Below are 19,416 nucleotides of genomic sequence, written 5' to 3'. Positions count from 1 at the left end.
AAAAAACAAGAGGTGAATACACTTACATTGCCCTCCTATTATCCTATCAAGAGACCTTACCATGTACACCCATTTGAACCTATTCAAGTGTAGGAAGATCATTATCTAGTATATTCTAAGTTAACTGACAACCTATAAAACCCTAACTAATGCTAGTGCTGAGGGGATTCTAGAATCAGGTTTTCTTCTACTAGCTCTTGATGTTGTATCATCAAATTGTCCCTTTCAATTCTTGATTCCAACTCAAATAGAATTTTTATTTAACTTGATTAGAGATTACTTTGGTCAACATGTGAGCATGTTGCAACCTTTTTAATCATAGTTGTTAGGCATTCTTACTCATAATCATGAAATAACTTAATTGACTATGTTTCCTAAGTTATCTTTTAAAATTAAAATTAAAATTAGTTGTGTTTTTGCCTTATAAATTTTGGGCACGATAGTTGCACTCTTTTAAAAGCTCTGATGCAGTTTCATAGAGTATTCACACATGAAAAATGGCATGCTTTTGTCCATCATGTGTAAAGGAAAATTAGGATGAGTGTGAGTTGACTAAATGGGTGGACAAATGAGATATACGAGTTTTGGACCCAATTGACACCTATCGTCCCCCACGAGCACTAGAAATGGTAGAAATGGATTCATCCATTAACTTTGACCGCTTTTCTGTTCTAGTGCAACTTGATAATATATATCTATGTAAATTCAATATGTAACTTTATAACTTTTATGTAATTATTTACTAAATTAATGAGCACATTATGTACATCTATCACTGCAAGCCATGTTTTTATTGTTGTTGCGCCTGAAGACAATGAAGAAGGGACATGTATTATTATTTATGTCATTGTGTCCAAGCAATTTCTTTTTGGATCACTCGATAATAGATGGTGAAGGTTTACAATACAATATGTCTTAGATGATATTCTATGAAGAACCCTAACTTCTTGTTATTCAAGGATTGGGAAACAAAGAGGAAGATTCTTCATTATTCAAACCTTGTTCTCACTTCAAATGTCTACTTGATTAAATATGGAGGAAAACCACATAATAAGACTCTTTGGAAGGTTCACAAGTCAAACCATAAGGCAATACTTAAGACAATAAAATGTAGAGTAAATCCAACGGGTTCAGTGGATTGAATATAATTAATTAAAAACATTTGATGTAACATTTATATTTCATTTTTTTTTAGGCAAGATCAGAGATTTTCTCTCTTAGGTCTTTCCTACCGGTGCCTTTCAGAGCTAAATTGTACATATACATTAATATCATTAATATAAAGAGATGAATATTATTGTCTAGTTGAAAAATTTGTTGACTTATCTTAAATTAGATCCATTCTTGCTATTGGAAATTTTAGATTATTTGGTATTCGATTTATATTTTATTTTTAACTACACATTTCTTCTCTATTAGCTTTGAATGGTTAGGTAAACCCTAGTCCCAAGATCATTCTGCCCCATTGATCATTTGAACGTTCTCGGGCACACTGAAAGGAATTCACCCTAAGAGTCACTAAATGCCATATGGAAGTGATCTTTGACGGGGAATATCTTAGAGCTCGTACGAGGTATCAATGCAATGTAAGGTGTTATAGGATCATGTTGTTGAGGCCTACAATAACCTCTCTTAATTTTTAAAGATTCAATTCCATTTTGATTTTTCCCCCCCATCTCGGGTGATGTTGAAACTTGCACCGTTGGCTAGTTCAAAGTTGCCAACTAGTGAATCTCTCCAACCATTCACTGTGGGACCAAACTGTCTTCTGTGTTAGCTCTAAGTGGTCAATTTAGCCCTAGTCCCAAGCTCATTCCACCCCATTGATCACTCAAACATTCTCGGACATGCCAGAGGGAATTGACCCTAAGAGTCACTTAACACCATAGGGAAATGATCTTTGACGGGTATATCTCAGAGCTCGTGCGAGGTATCAATGTAACATTAGGTGCTATAGGATTGTGTTATCAATGCCTACAATGAACTCTCTTTATTTTTGGATATTTGACTCCATTTTTATTTTGCGCCCCAATCTAAGGTGATGCTAAAACTTGCAGTGTTGACCAATTCAAAGTTGCCAATTGGTGAATCTCTCTAACCATTCATTGTGGGACCGAACTGTCTACTTCATTATCTCTGAGTCGTTAGGTAAACCCTAGTCCCAAGTTCATTCTTACCCATTGATTGCTCAAACATTCTCAAGAATGTTAGACGAAATTGGCCTTAAGAGTCACTAAATGCCATAGGGAAACAATCTTTGATGAGGCATATCTCAAAGCTCATGCAAGGTATCAATGCAACATCAAATGCTATAGTATGTTATTTTCAAGGCCTAAAATAACCTCTCTTTATTTTTGGAGATTTTATTCCATTTTAATTTTGTGCCACTATCTTGGGTGATCCTGAAATTTGCAGTCTTGCCTAGTTCAAAGTCACCAATTGGTGAATCTCTCTAACCATTTTCCATGGGACTAAACTGTCTTCTCTATTATCTCTAAGTGGTTGAGTCAGCCCTACTCCTAAGCTCATTCCACCCCATTGATCACTCAAACATTCTCAGGCATGCTGGCGGGAATTGACCCTAAGAGTCACTTAATGCCATAGGGAAGAGATGTTTGACAGGGTATATCTCAGAGCTTGTGTGAGGTATCAATACAATGTCAAGTGCTATAGGATCGTGTTATCAAGGCCTACAATGATATATCTTTCTTTTTGGAGATTTGGCTCCATATTGATTTTGCGCCCCGATCTAGGGTGATGCTAAAACTTGTAGTGTTGACTAGTTCAAAGTCACCAACAAGTGAATCTCTCTAACCATTCATCTTGGGACCGAATTGTCTACTTCATTATCTCTAAGTGGTTAGGTAAACCCTAGTCCCAAGTTCATTCTTCCCCATTGATTGCTTGAACATTCTAGAGCATGTCAGACAAAATTGACCCTAAGAGTCACTAAATGCCATAGGGAAACAATCTTTGATGAGGCATATCTCAGAGCTCATGCGAGGTATCAATGCAACATTAGACACCATAGGATTGTGTTGTCAAGGCCTATAATAACCTCTCTTTCTTTTTGGATATTTGATTCCATTTTAATTTTGCACCGGGCTATCTTGGGTGATCCTAAAACTTGCAGTCTTGGCTAGTTTAAAGTCACCAACTAGTGAATCTCTCTAACCATTCATCATGGGATAGAACCGCCTTCTATATTAGCTTTAAATGGTTGGGTAAACCCTATTCCCAAGCTCATTCTTCCCTATTGATCGCTCAAATGTTATCAGGCACATTGGATGAAATTGACCCTAAGAGTCACTAAATTCCATACGGCAATGATCTTTGATGGGGCATATCTTAGAGCTTGTACGAGGTATTGATACAATGTTATTTTCTACATGATTACATTGTTAAAGGCTACAATAACCTTTCTCTCTTTTTTGAGATTCGATTCCATTTTGATTTTGTGCCCCTATCTTGGGTGATGTTTAAAATTGTAGTGTTGGCCAATTCAAAGTTGCCAATTAGTGAATCTCTCTAACTGTTCATCATGGGGCCAAGCTATCTACTTTGTTAGCTCTGAGTGGTTGGGTAACCGTAGTCCCAAGCTCATTCTACCTTGTCGATCACTCGAACGTTCTCGGGAACGCTGGACAAAATTGACCCTAAGAGTTAGTAAATGCCATAGGACATTGATATTTGATGTAGCATATCTAAGAGCTCGTGCATGCTATCGATGCAACATGATCATGTTGTCTAGGCTTACAATAACCTCTCTCTCTCTCTTTTTGGAGATACAATTATGTTTTAATTTTTTGCCCCTATCTTAGATGATGTTGAAACTTACAGTGTTGGCTAGTTCAAAGTCACCAACTAGTGAACCTCTCTAACTGATCATCGTGGGACCAAAATATTTGCTTTGTTAGCTCTGATTGGTCAGGTAAACCCTAGTCCCAAGCTCATTCCACCATGTTGATCACTCAAATTTTCTTGGGAATGCCAAACATAATTGACCCTAAGAGTCACTAAATGCCATAGGGAAACAATCTTTAATGGGGCATATCTCGATGCTTGTGTAAGGTATCAATGCAATGTTAGGTGCTACCAGATCATGTTGTTGAGGCCTACAACAACCTCTCTCACTTTTTGGAGATTTAATTCTATTTTGATTTCGTGCCCCTATCTTGGATGACACCGAAACTTATAGTGTTGGCCAGTTTAAAGTCACCAACTGGTGAATCTCTCTAACCATTCATTGTGGGACCAAACTATTTGATCTGTTAGCTCCAAGTGATTAGTTAAACCCTAGTCCCAAGCTCATTCTACCCAGTTGATCACTTAAAGGTTCTCAAGCACGCCAGACATAATTGACCCTAAGAGTCACTAAATGTCATAAGGAGGCAATCTTTGATGGGGAATATCTTAGAGATCGTGTGAGGTATCAATAAAACATTAGGTGCTACAGAATCGTGTTGTCAATGCCTACAATAATCTCTCTCACATTTTAGAGATTCAATTCCATTTTGATTTTGCACCCCTATCTTGGGTGATGTTGAAACTTGCAGTGATGGCCAGTTCAAAGTTGCCAACTAGTGAATCTCTCTAACAGTTCATCATGGGAATAAACTGTTTGCTCTATTGGCTCCAAGTGGCTGGGTAAACTGTAGTTCCAAGATTGTTCTACCTCGTTGATTGATCGAACATTCTTGGACATCTCAGACATAATTGACCCTAAGTATCACGCTATAACATTATGTGTCATACTTGTAAGAATGAAAAACATACAAGAATTTGTAGATGACATCCTATGGGTGTAGAATCCATCACCTTACAAAGGAGGTCAAAGATAGCGTAGTCAATGCATAGTGGATAGTGACACAAAAAAGATATGTAAGAAAAGATGCAACAACTATAGCTATAGGAATCATAGGAAGAACATATATAATGTGCTTCCATGAATGAAGCTCTCAAAGAGATGGATAAGCAAGAAATCTTGATATCAAATTCCTTGAATAAATTAAAAGCTTTATTTCAAGTCTTCTCGTGTTGTCAAGGTAAAGCATATATAAAATCTTGTCAATGCATAGTGGATAGTGACACAAAAAAGATATGTAAGAAAAGATGCAACAACTATAGCTATAGGAATCATAGGAAGAACATATATAATGTGCTTCCATGAATGAAGCTCTCAAAGAGATGGATAAGCAAGCAATCTTGATATAAAATTCCTTGAATAAATTAAAAGCTTTATTTCAAGTCTTCTCATGTTGTCAAGGTAAAGCATATATAAACTCTTGACATGTTTTTGATGACACTAAGATTCAAGCTTAGACATTTACATATGCAACCAACTCAAGATTCAAATTTCAATGTTCATTGTATAATAGTAATAAGAATTCAAGTTTCATTATTTTCATCCAAAAAAATTCCAAATAAGTTATTCATAATCAAAAGTACTCATAACTTGTACAATCTAAATACAAATTAATATCATAGCCTTATTCACATGTCAAAAGATACTATCAAAGATTATTATAATGATTCCTACCCTTATTTTGGATGCAGATTACAATAAAATGAAATACTTAAAACTTAAACAAGAAAAACAAGATATATATTATGATAACCAACAATGTCATACATGGAAAATCTGATGCATCAAATTTGTAAGTCTAATAATGTCATGCATCAAATATATGTCATACATCAAATATATAATGTCATGTATACATTAATTATATCTCAAATATGTCCACTAACATAATATCCAAGACATATGTCCACTAATGCCTATACGCGTGTCCATCCCTATATCTTTTCCTTCCCACAAGGGGAAGGAAACAAATCCCTAGAGGTCTTTGATCGTCGCATGGAGGGAGATGATGGGGATATTGGGGTCTTCCTCACGCGCTCATTTGTCCTCTTGTTTAGGCTACTATCTAATTGGAGCTGATACAAACAAAGTATATATGAATCAATAATTATTATACATTAAAATCAAATATATGTACACACAAAATTAATTATTTTCTTATAGCCATCAAATAGTCACTTTGTACATCCACCTTAGAGGCTCGTAGACAATCAAGAGTAACAAGGCCCTACAAAAATTCAATTAATATAATCAATTGATCATACTTATGAATACCATTTGAAATTTCAATACTAACTATTATAAATAAAAACTAAAACTATGCAAACTCTTTCATACCTTAGTCAATGGCTTTGAACTAGCCATTCTGGCAACAACTCCACGATCGATGGACTAATGAAGATGAGAAGGAGTCTCTGACATCAACAATTGCAAATCATATAATATAATTTACATATTTTCTTATAGAATATAATACAATCAAATTAACATGAAACAAATGTACCTCTATGAATCTAGTATCACGCCTAGGCTCAAAGTCTGTTGTGAATGTCAATGGTCCAATAGAGAACTAATGCACATGGATTTAAATTTTTCTGTCAATACTTCATATGATTATTGAATAAATAGATGTATTAATTTAAATGATTAAATCGATACAAACCTGTGGACTCATCAATGTGATGTAAAATGGAGTCAAGAAATCTGTACTAGGGCCAGCAACACTTTTACCCTAAATTTTGAACAATGTCAAGATATGCTAATTTATTAGTCATTCATTTTACATATGAAAAGTGACCAAATTAGTTTATTATAATTGTAAATATTTACCTGTGTGTCTATGCCAAATGTCTCACTTGAAAGTCATCAATGACTAACCCATCATCCATAGTGTCTCCAATGTGACTTCCAAACATGCATAAGGATCCACATGACACACACAGGTGACCGTGGTGCAAATAAGGCTCCTTCGTAACTATTGGATTGGCACAATGAATGAGGGTTTATGTCAAACCAATTATAGTCCCTAGTGTATCAGTCTCTAGATGTTCCTTCACAATTGGAGGAACAATGACATGCTTACCCTGTGGCTTGAAAACATGCACCCTAACTACATTAGGGTCATGATGTGCCCTTGACCTCTTAAACAATAACCCCTCACATCTACCTTGAGAATCTAACATGTCAAAATAATTGGGGATCTCCCCGAGGACAAATTCACAATACAATTTCCTTAAGAAATACATTGGAACCTTGTGATTATTGTAGGGCGGGGCATCAAAGACCATCCACCATGTATCCCAAAATTTATTTCTAATATCATCATGGATGCACCAGTGGATGGGGAACCTTTTAGTTGAAGTTCTTACAATGTCTTCTTCTCCTATCTTTTTAAACAATGCACATATGTCATCTTTTGTTATGTTCTTATTTTTAACATCTCCATAGGATAATTTGTTGGCATAATATCATCTTTTTTCTTCTCTCTTAACATGCCAAATATTCAACTGGCCACTAGCATAAGCTACCTGGCTCACAATGGACTCAAGGGAGGATGCCAATTGTGCTCTCATAGGATTAGTTTTCCCGTAAGTTTTTAACCTACCAATGATTGCTTCTAATTGAGTTTTCCCTCTTTTTGTTTCATTCATTATATAGTCTTGAGTGCCAGGAGTAGGTCTTGCAATTGGTGGAGGTCATGGAGGTTCTTGCTCTTGCTCACAAGGGTTTTTATTTTGATTTTGTGGAGAATTTTGTTGAGTAGGCTGAAAATTTGGTTCATTTGATGGTGTAGGGTTTGGTGGTTGATTATTCACATTTCCTAATAAGAAACCAATTGCATTTAAAAAAACTAAACTAAACTAAAAACAACATAAAAAACAATGCTAAAACAAGGTTAGAAGACATACTCGATGAGCTTGATCTTTATCTTTGGCAACAAGGAGGCATTTTGAGGGGGAGGGAGAGAAAAACTTTGACCTTCTAAAGAATGTGTACGTGTTATTATGAGCAGAGAAGGAAAAGACAACAAAAAAAAAGAATTACAAAAAATGGGGCCATGGGCTGTTGTTCTTTTACGTGATTTCTAATAGTGCATACACACTATTGAAAATTTTGGAAAAAAAAGGGGTGTCATCTTTTTGGCACCACAACTTGGTGCATTCACCCATATGCACCATATTTTTTGGAAGAAGGCATGGAAGCCACCATGACCTAGTGATTTATCTAGGTTGAGTTGAAAGAGTGCTTCTTTAATATCTTCTTTGGAGAATTTTTTATTTAGATATTTATTGTCTTCGCCTATTATAATTTTTGGAATGTTTTCTTACATCTTATTTTGAACTATTAAATTTGAAGATTCATAATTATTATAAATCTCATTATAATAGTTTACCAACAGTTCTTCTATTTTATTAGGTTCTTTGATTACATTCCCATTGATATCCTTGATTTCAATATTATGTTGATGTTTTGATTGTTCATCCAACTGTTATGAGAGAATTTTGTGTTCCTATCACCTTCTGGTAGCCAAGTTTCTCGAGACTTTTGCCTCCAAAAAACTTATTCTTTAGTGAGCATGTCTTCTTGGATTGCCAATAATTCTTTTTATTTTTCGTATTTGACGTCATCCATATCTTCTCAAATTACTTCTTCATTAAGAGAGTTTAATTTGTTTTCATTTTCTATTTTAACTTTGAATATATTATTGAAGTGATCTTTGTTCCATTCAACATCTTCTCTTTTACTACCTTAAGTTTTGATATAAATCAAAACATTCTTGAACCTTCAAACTCTTCTTCCAACCATGATTTCTCTAGACTTTTAAGGAACTCTTCATCTAAGAACCACATTTCTTCACACTTAAATGGATTCTATATGGTTTTTCCCTTTCTACTATGTGTAATCTAATCGGGAAGTGATTTGATCTTGAGTGAGGTAAAACTAATGTATTAAAGGAAAAGTTAAAAGAGGTGAGGTCTCATTTGAATATGAATCTATCCAATTTTTTAGCTATATTACAAAAAACATTTTCTTCTATTATTCCATGTAAATATTTCGCTACTAATAGGAACGTCAATAAAGTTAGTCTCTTTAAACCAATTTTTGAAGTTTACCATAGCTTGTGTGATTGTTGATACCCCTCCTACTTTTTCTTGTAGATTTAGTAAGGCGTTGATATTTCCTCTGAAAAAAAATTTCTTATTTTGATTTGTATCCAAAAATGTACTAATCTCCTACCATAATATTTTCTCATTTGCATTGGGTATAGGTCCATAAACATTGACAAGACTAAAACTTAGTTTGCTTTTGAAGTTTCATACCTTGCCTACCATCCAATTATTATGAGATTCTTGTAGTTCAAAGTTGACTTTTCTAGGATCCCATAAAATATCTAGGCCTCTTGAAGCACCATTTGACTCATGTAGTGTCAATTTCCATAATGTACTATCCTTTTGATTTTCTCTCCTTTATTTACTTTCATTTCTTGTACTAAGTGTCTTATTCAAATATTTTAAGGTTATGCTTTAGTAAATGTTTCTCGTTAGGGGCATTTAAGCCCCTAACATTCCATGTGGTTATCCTCATAGCTCTGTGGGAAGCAACTTCCCCTTCCTTGCATTAAGTAAGTCATTGATCTTCTTTTGGTTTCCTGCCCCACCTGTTTTACTTCTAAGTTTAGCTAGTGATTTCCTTCCACACTTTTTGTTTCATTTACCATATTTATGGTGCTTGATGCCTTCTTATTTGTTGTAATGCCCAATTTTCCTAAATTAATGCTTGCATTATGAGCACTTTCTAAAATAGTTTCATCTACCCTCTCAATCTCTTGAATTAATGGGATAAATCAATTTTAATAATATATATAATTGTTAAAAAAATGTAAACTTCACTAATATTGAAGTGAGATAAAAAGAATACTTGAATATAACTAGGTGATATTTACAAAATTAATTCACTGATCGTGTAAAGTGAATGCAATAGTACCATCCTTACAACACGTACAATAAGCATCATGGCAATTAAAGATGTAAACAAAAATGTTAAGAAAACAAATGAAAATTATAAATATTTTATCTTTTATATATATGTATATATATAATTTTTTTTAATAATTTGAAGAACTAATAAATTAGTAAATAAAAAACAAAATATAGTTTAAAATTGACTTTTTATTTATTTAATCAAATATATTTTATATATGCTTGAATTCTTCAATCTATTAGAAAATTTTATCAAAAATCATGAATAAAAAATTAAAAAAAAACAAAAACTTAAGAAAAGGCCCACCAACTATATATTACAATAACATTTTTAACAAAATATTTGACCCTTGTATAATGTATTTACAACAAATTGATTTGTATTATAGAATTCTATAAAATATTTACACTATATTTTGTCTTTTTCAAAATCTCTCCATATTTTAATTATTTTAATTTAATATTTATTTTATTTATAATTATATATATATATATATATTTTAGGGACGGTAAATTTTACAGTGTAAATGATTGGTAGAACAAGCACGCCAAACTCTTAGTCACTTTAATAACTGCCACGAGGCACGAAATCCTGCACAAATTTTAAAATAGACAATCATATAGTTGTTTTGGGAGATGATGGATCCTTTTCACATGAGTATTCCCCAAAAAATTAACGAGATCTTGAAATGAACTTCAGAATAACGTTTATTATTAAAAAAAATAGGACCAAAAGTCTCATCCATAAGAGATGAATGGAATCACATCAACTAACTTCAGAATAACTTGAAGGAATCAACAGTTTTCATATATTTTACAAATGTTATTGTCTTCTGATTATAATTTATAGGCTTAAAATCTGTAAGCTTTTTTTAATAAGATCAAAATCTTTTATAACAATTTAAGAAAGATTCAGAGTGTTCTTTGGGGAAAATTCAATTATGTCCTTGTCATCAAGCATAAAAAATCCCAAAAATGGGTGTGCAAAAGCCTGGAGTTCTTTTCCCACCTCTAAAAAGGCTGGAAATAAAGTCATACAAGCTGATCATCAGTAAAATTCAGAAAAGCCTGCAATGGATTTAAATATACATCATTTCATTATCATAATTAGCCAAGTCAAATGGATTATAGGAATATAAAGGCACTTCCACCATTAACATGTTTGTTTGAAAATATGGAGACAACATATAGAATTCAAGCACATATTGTTACAATCCAGAAGATTGACAACGCTTATATCAATAGGTATTAGACAGAAGACTAAAAGTTGACAAACTTGTGTCTTTAGTATAATAGATGCAAGGCACAAGCTGATTTATTCTGAGATTTAAATATACATTTAAAGTGTTGTCCTTGGCATCATGGACATGTGGAACGCATGCAAGCCAAAGAGATGAGCCAAAAAAGAATATATTTCTTACATTCTTACCAAATATATTATTTGGAAGCTTGTATTTGTCTATGGCTTCTTCTCTCTGAGGTTCTCTAGTATTTCTCTCAAATTATCTCCTCATTCCTTTAAGTACATCCATGCAACAATCTATTTTTGTTCAACTCCAGCATTCTTTATTAAGCCTTGTTATAGGGGAAGAAGAATACTTCCCTCAAATTCTTAGGGTTTGAAATATAATCATCCAAGGTAGGCTTACAGACATAAATTGATGATGGTTTTTTAAAGTTTTTGTTTTGAGATTATCAGCAGTAAATTGACATGAAGGAAAAGCTACACATTGAATGCTTCAAACAACCATCAATCACAAATATATCAATACCAGATATGGAAGTTCTATGGAGTTCAATTTATCATGATTTATGACCCCTTGTTGAAATTATTGCAGGCAATGGAGAGAAGGGCAAAATTATCTGTCCATGTTCCACATATAGCATATGACTTGAAAGGGAATGTAGCCGATAAGAAAAGAACAGGGGGATGGAAGGCATCACCTTTCATTATAGGTATAGTAGACTAGCACATTCTGTAATCAAAGCAATGCTTGGTTTCAAGTAACATCTACAGTTTCATTTATAATTATTATTTATTCATTTGTCAAGTATTAAGTGTTATGTTTGAGTAGACTTGACACAAGATTTTTCAAATAAGAGGCTTATAATTTACCGTTGTGTATTAGAATCTTCTCTTGTCTTTATGTAGAACATTAAACAAATGACAGTAAGTTTAATCTTTTTGTGTGGATTAACAGTTCAACACTTCCTCAACAACATAATGTTTATATGGTCTCTCATTTTTCTTTTTGTGTGGATTAACAGTTTAGCACTTCCTCAACAACATAATCTTTATATGGTCTCTCATTTTTTTTGAGTTTTGAATTGTGATTTAATTACTTTGAATACAGTTTTAATGGTCCTGATACTGATGTTGAATTCATGTGATACTTTGCAGTGAATGAGGTGGCTGAAAGGCTCGCATACTATTCAGTTGCTGTGAACATGTTCTCATATGTGATAACAGAGATGCATGAGAGCATACCAAATGCTGCTAATTTTGTTACAGATTGGATAGGTGCTGCTTTTGTGCTCACACTACTTGGAGCCTTCCTTGCTGATGCATATTTGGGACGCTTTAAAACAATTATTATCTTTTCTTGCATTTATGCTGTGGTATGGAATAATTCAGCTTGCCCAATTATTATTATCCTCTAACTCCTTATATTAAGCTTCTATGGCAACTAGGCAAGAGTCTATATCGCTATGATAACTTATGAGCTTCTTATTTGAGGTCTTGTATTCGAGTCTATTCAAACTTAACAAATAATAATAATTAATATTAACAAATTATTAATCTTGGTTTCGACCCATTTTACAGGGGATGATTATGCTACTCCTAAATGCATCAATAAGCTCTCTCAGGCCACCGAAATGCACTGAAAGTGGGTGTGAGCCAGCTTCCACGTCTCAGATTGGGTTTTTATACGTTGCTCTATACATAATTGCACTTGGAACAGGAGGAATCAAGCCTTGTGTCTCCTCCTTTGGAGCAGATCAGTTTGATGAGACAGATGAGGAGGAAAGAAAGGGAAAGTACTCCTTCTTCAACTGGTTCTTCTTTGGCATTAACACCGGTGCACTGCTAGGCATAACTGTGCTTGTATATGTTCAGGACAATTATGGATGGGTGTGGGGATTTGGGATTCCCACCGTAGTCATGTTGGTATCTATAGTTATTTTTGTGTGTGGAGCTCCTTTCTACAGGTTCAAGTATCCTACTGGAAGTCCTCTCACAAGATTTGCACAGGTGATATTTGCATCTATAAGCAAATGGAGAATGAAGGCTGATGAGAATAGTGTTTTATATGAAGTGAATGGTGAAGCATCTGCCATTGAAGGTGTTCGGAAGCTTGATCGTACTCATCAGTACAGGTACATTATGTTTTGATATTATGCTGTTTAAGTAGGTTTGGCTTAAACAGATCATCTTAAATTATATTAATAGGTAGGTCTTACTAAAAAAACGGAGGGGAGAGATTTTAAATAGGTGTGGTTTATTTAAAAAGAGAAATTTCAACTGTTAGATGGGGTAAAGTTCATGTAAGGAAAGGGTTTGATAGTTGGGTGGTCTTTTGTAGTTTTGAACTGATCTAATGGTCAAAAACTTGTATTTGTGAGAGAATCATCCACATACTTGTTTAGATGACTCAGCTAAATAATAATGAGTGGATCTAATGAAAAAAGAAGTTAAAATGGTTGTGTGAGGTTTATTTTTACGGGATCAGGGTTTTTAAATCTTTAGGCAGGGTTTTGTATTCCTGTATCTGGCTAGTGATAGAAAATTATTCATGAAAGAGAGCTCACAATTTTAAATTTCGCAAAACAGGATATTAAATCTGGCAAAAACAGAGTATACATACAAATTCCTAATTTGTAGTACAATCAACTGCCTCCTACATGATATACGAAATTATCTCATATTTTATAAGTCAAGTCATCCCTACCTTCAATGTCTGTCCATATTCTACTCTATCTGGATTTTATTATCTCTGTTTTCTAATTACTGTTTGATGATAAATACAATCTTTTATTTTTTTCACTTGGCATTGGGTAAATGGTTTATCATTTAAAAACACATCAATAGATGTATTTTACAGAGAAATCTATATGATAGAAATCACCTAAACAACTCAAACTTGAGCTCTCAAGAAGATCTGTAATAGAATTTTGATTTGTTTTGCAGTTTCCTTGACAAAGCAGCGCTTGCTCCAAAGTATTACAACAACAGAGAAGGTGGGATCAGCCGGTGGAAAGTGTGCACCATTACACAGGTGGAAGAACTGAAGTCACTGGTTCGAGTCCTACCAGTGTGGGCATCCACAATTGCACTCTCAATCTCCTTCGCACAGCTCGCCACATACTTTGTGGCGCAGGGGAGAACACTAGACCGCAATCTCTCTTCCAGTTTTGAAATCCCCCCTGCTTCTCTGCCTCTCTTTACCACTCTCAACGCCATTTTCCTCGTCCCTTTCTACGACAAGATCGTTGTGCCCATGCTCAGGAAGGTTACAGGAGTCGAACGCGGGATCACATCACTACAAAGAATCGCCATTGGCCTATTCGTTTCCATATTTGCCATGGTATGAACAATTCTATAAAACTTGCATTTTTTTGCCCTGACATAAGATGTTCTGAATCTTATGAAAAAGTTTTCCCCTGTTTCACAGATAAGTGCGGCAACTATAGAAAAAAGGCGGCTACACGAGGCACACGACATTGGAGCCCTTCAGAATCCCAAAACACCGCTGCCCATGTCTGTTTTCTGGCTTGTGCCGCAGTTTTTTCTGATGGGCACCGCTGAAGTTTTTACTTATGTTGGGCAAATGGAGTTTTTTTATGACGAGGCCACAGATGGGACCAGGAGCTTAAGCAGTGCTCTGTTTCTAAGCGAAATTGGTATTGGAAACTGGTTGAGCACTGCAATTGTTGATATCATTAGGAAAACTACGGGTGGAGAGAAAAATGGATGGCTCAGAAACAATTTAAACCAGAGCCGACTGGATTTGTTTTACTGGGTGTTGGCTGTGATCAATATCGTTAATTTCTTCATTTTTCTGGTAGTTGCCAAGTCCTACAGTAACACTAAGATTGCACCATCTGGAGTGAAAGTTGAAGCAGATGATGACGATGTTCTTTAGATTTGAATTTAGATTGATGCATTGCTGGTTTACGATCCATTTGGTTGTTGGATGCTGTGGTTGTGAAGTGTAATCTAGGAAAATGACTGTTATCTGGGAAAATTGTATTTGAAACAGAGGATTCTGCTCTGCTAAAACTAGAAATGTGCCATCGGTCGCTGTAACTGGGAGACAATAATGTATTGTTAGTTTTGTCAGTTGTCGCAAGTAGTGTCAATTATCAGCGAATAGCTATTTAATTCAGTTTTTACAACACCATGTATAAATAATTTTTTTTCATTCATATTCAATAAGGCCTGAAATTTGATAGATGTTGGCTCTATTGGCTGCTTTTTTTGGGGGTGCTTTTAAGTATATGACAAGGTTAAAAAAATTATTGAAAGTGACAGACTAAATATTTATAAAATCTTATAATAAATGTCAAAATTAGCTATAGTAGCTTTATATTCTATCTAATAATATAAATAGATGTAATTTTATAATATGTATAATAAATCATGTTTATTATATGTGTCTTACATTAATTTAAACCATTTTAAAAATAGAATTATATGATTTGAAAATTTGTATTTATATTATTATTATTAATTTTGTTGTCATAGGCAGGGACTAATGTTTTCGCATAACTTTGTCATTAAAATGTGCATTGGGAGTTGGGTAACTTACTAAAAATCCCACCAAATTCCATCTTTTGGATATTCATGTATTTTCCCACCGTATTTCTTAGGGTTTCTATTGGCTGGGGGCATTTTGCCGGTAGTCTTTTAGCTTTTCTTTGTATAAAATTCAAACAAAAATAAGCCCCCATTCTACTTGTTGTCTACACAACCTCGAATATGTGCCTCTTGCATGTTTCCTGACCCTACTTTTATTCAAACAAAAAGAAGCCCCATTATACCTGTTGTTTGAACAACCTCGAATATGTGCCTCTTGCATGTTTCCTGACACTACATTTATTCAAAAAAGAAGAAGCCCCCATTCTACCTATTGTCTACACAACCTCGAATATGTGCCTCTTGTACATTTCCTAACACTACTTTTCCACCTGGGGCTTGTCATTTATGTGGCCTGTGTTCGCTTTCTAGGAATGGGTGTCCTTGATTGTGTTGTTTATTTACCACATAGTCGACCTCACTTTGGCACTACATTGGAATACCTCTATCTTCCACGTCTGCACTTTCAAGTATAACTTTTACTTGTGTCATTTAACACTACTATATTTCGTTTGGGAAATGCTTATACATCTAATAAATGAAATGGCTCCTTCTACATCTGCAGATTTAGACTTTTGCTTTGATGCTTTATTCCTTCACTCATGTGATAATTTTTTCTCGCAGTGTCTATTAGGGCTTCTCATTTTGTTCTATGATTTTAATCTATTTTGTTCATTTCTTTGTCCTCCATATCAAAGGGCAGAGCAATTTTTCTTAGCTTGTATTGCTCATGTGGCTCGTTATATTTTTTATTGGGAAAATCAAGAAGTGTTTTTCAGTAGGCATCTTCATATTTTTCTAGTAATGAGAGAAAATTTGTGCAAAAACACCATCAATTCTGCCTTGAGAACAATCAAACCCTTGATAAATTTTCTCGCTTTTAGTCTCATTGTGTTTTATTGATCTCTCCCTTTTCCATTGACATGTAAAAGTTTTTCGTTTCTTTAAAAGCCCATTTGAATGGAAACCTTGAGTACGATTCAAAAAAAGATGAAGTCGCAACATAAAGATCTCAATGGTCATGGTGTACATGTTAGCCATAATTGATGGTGTTTTTGTACAGATTTTTTGTGGTTGAGGGGAAACAGGTACTATTTTTGCACATATACTTTCTAATGTCATAATTGATGGGGGTTTTTCCATAGTTTTTTTGTGATTCAAGTTCCAAATCCTCCAACCCAACAATGAGAGGTAAGAACACCCTGATAATCTGATTTGTTTGTGCACTCTAGAATTTACATTAAGATATACTGGTGCTTTCACACTATGTTTCTAGTTTTTAATTTTACCATGCTTTAGTGGAAGTGGGGTCAAACACATGACCTCCATTTTCAGAGTTCTATGCTTGGATTTATCTGCTAGATGAGATGTATGTATGGATCATTGTGGTTGCATCTATATTCAGAGGAACTTGTCTTGCACGAGCAAAACTTCATGATTTCTATGAACACTTTTGTAGCAATCACTCAATTGCATTTCACAATTCTTCATTGTAATCAGGGTGTGTGCACCAAGTTGGTGTACAAAAAAGTGGACCATCCTCCCCCCCCCCCCCCCCCCCCCCCACAAAAAAAAGAGCAAAATTTTCAATAACCCGATTGGGTTTTGAATAATCTGATTGAGTAATTTAAAAGTGACATGTTGGCTAGGCTTGGTATTATACTTCTTTAAACTTGATTGAGTTTTGTAAATATATAATTTGATCATTGACCACATTTGAGGGCATTTTTATACCCTCAAACAACAACAATGACGTTGATTATAGAGGAAAACACCAAAACCTAATTAGTCTTAGCATAAAATTAAAAAAATTGATTGCATCTCCATCCATGGCACCCCGCAAACGAGGCAAGTCTTCATTGTATTCGTCATTTATGTATTTTTTAATCAAATATTGTAATGTGGTTTTGTAATTTATATGTTTTGTGATTGTTTAATTTTTTTTAAAATATAGATGCATCAAAGAATCCAAGAAAATGAGGGAGAGAAGAAAGACCACCTCCTACACAATCAAACCCTCCACCCATCACGACACAAACACAAAACACTCCACCCATACAACCACAAAACCCTCCACTCAATGTTCTCGTTCAACAACCACCACCTCCTATAAACCCTTCACGCATACAATTACATCATTTAAGTACTACACAAGAGGACCTCATAAACCGCCTTTCAGAAAATAGTGCTAACATTACCCAAATGGTCAATAGGTTGCAGTCATCTTCACTTTCTCACCACTCAACCCAAACTGATTGATTTTAGCTCAAGGAATATTGTCAAACACTTATATGTTGCCTCTCAATGCTAAGAAATTTAGAATGTTTGCAAATGATATTACAATGCCTCTTACAATGAACTAATATGCAAGTGTAGTTCTTTGGTATTTTCAATGCATATACATGGAAACTAGATATGAAATACATACCTACAGCCAACTGTCAATTTGACAAACAATTGACATACAACTATTATGCTGATCATATATGCTATTTGATGGACATTTCGTCAAACAAATGGTATGCAACATGTATCTCCTTTATTGAATTTATTCTCATGGCTTACAATAATGACTACAGTAATGCCAAAATCTAATTCTAAATTATCACAGCAAAATCATATGCTTAAAAGTTACAATGCTAACTACTAATAGTTGCAAGAGGAACCTGATAATAGTAGTGCCCAAGAATGGAAATGAATCAAACATAAATACTGTAGCATAGCATCGTGCATGTGTACTATAGCAGCCAAAATGTATTCTCCAATTTAAGAACAATTAGAACTCTAGAATGAAGCTCTCTCGAATGCCAAATTCAGTGGATATTTTACCACCTCAAATGGCTGCAACACTGAAGAGTTGATGTTCTCCAATGGCTGACTGAAATCAGAAACCTTGGTTTCTTCTCCCAAGTTTATATCAAATACAATTCACAATAATTGGATGATAAACAATGAAGCTCTCACCTCTATTTATTCTTTTCCTTCACCCTTCTAGAAGTGAATAAAATATTATTTAATTGCATTCTCTAGAGGCTTCCCCCTTTCTAATGCAATAATTAGTTGTATTTTTAGAAAATGCACTCTCTAGAAGCTTCTCCCTTGCAATACAATTATTAATTGTGCTTCTAGAAAATTAAATTAATTAAATATAAAGTCACCTTTTTATTTTAATTTATTTAATGAATTTATAAGAAATTACTTTCATCAATTCCTCCTTATTTCTCCACTTAGCCTTTGGAGAATGTAAAGGCTAAGAACTCCACTGAGATGCTAAAAATATGGGGACATTACAGTCCACCCTCCCTGAAATTGTTTGTCCTCAAGCAACTTCAAGTCCAAATGCTACAAAATCTCCTTATTCTCCCATGTCGCATCCTCTACTAGCAGGTCCTTTCATTTCACCAAATACTCCCTTATAGTGTGCCACCTCAAGTTCCTTTCCCTAGATTCAATGATAGCCTCTGGCACCAATACCAATTTTCCCTCATCATCCAAGGGTGGAAGCACTGTAGAAGGAACAATATGATGTCCTAGTGCCTTCTTGAGGTGTGACACATGAAAAATGTTGTGCACCTTGCTCTCCGCTGACAAATCTAACTTGTAAGCCACCTCTCCCACTTTCCTGATAATCCTGAATGGACCATAGTATTGTGGCTTAAGTTTCTCAGCACCACTCTTCTTGAGAGTGGATTGATGGTAAGGTTTCAACATAA

At 34.5% G+C, this 19,416-nt stretch overlaps 1 protein-coding gene across 1 annotated transcript in view; it reads left to right on the top strand.

The window, feature by feature from the left end:
• Positions 1 to 15,135, top strand: part of LOC149541420 (protein NRT1/ PTR FAMILY 8.2-like) — a 78,967-nt gene extending 63,832 nt beyond the window's left edge. The window contains exons 6-10 of the mRNA XM_089795609.1: positions 11,685 to 11,802; positions 12,248 to 12,465; positions 12,671 to 13,224; positions 14,036 to 14,432; positions 14,520 to 15,135. Coding sequence (XP_089651735.1) covers positions 11,685 to 11,802; positions 12,248 to 12,465; positions 12,671 to 13,224; positions 14,036 to 14,432; positions 14,520 to 14,990 — 1,758 coding nt within the window. The 3' untranslated portion in view covers positions 14,991 to 15,135. The remainder of the gene's footprint in view (positions 1 to 11,684; positions 11,803 to 12,247; positions 12,466 to 12,670; positions 13,225 to 14,035; positions 14,433 to 14,519) is intronic.
• Positions 15,136 to 19,416: the final 4,281 nt, after the last annotated feature.

Source organism: Cupressus sempervirens, chromosome 8 (assembly GCF_028749045.1).
Source record: "Cupressus sempervirens isolate cs-2001-9-10 chromosome 8, ASM2874904v1, whole genome shotgun sequence".
In the NCBI taxonomy this organism is placed as follows: domain Eukaryota; kingdom Viridiplantae; phylum Streptophyta; class Pinopsida; order Cupressales; family Cupressaceae; genus Cupressus; species Cupressus sempervirens.
The sequence above is the reverse complement of the archived record's forward strand: the minus strand, read 5'-3'. Positions and strand labels throughout refer to the sequence as shown.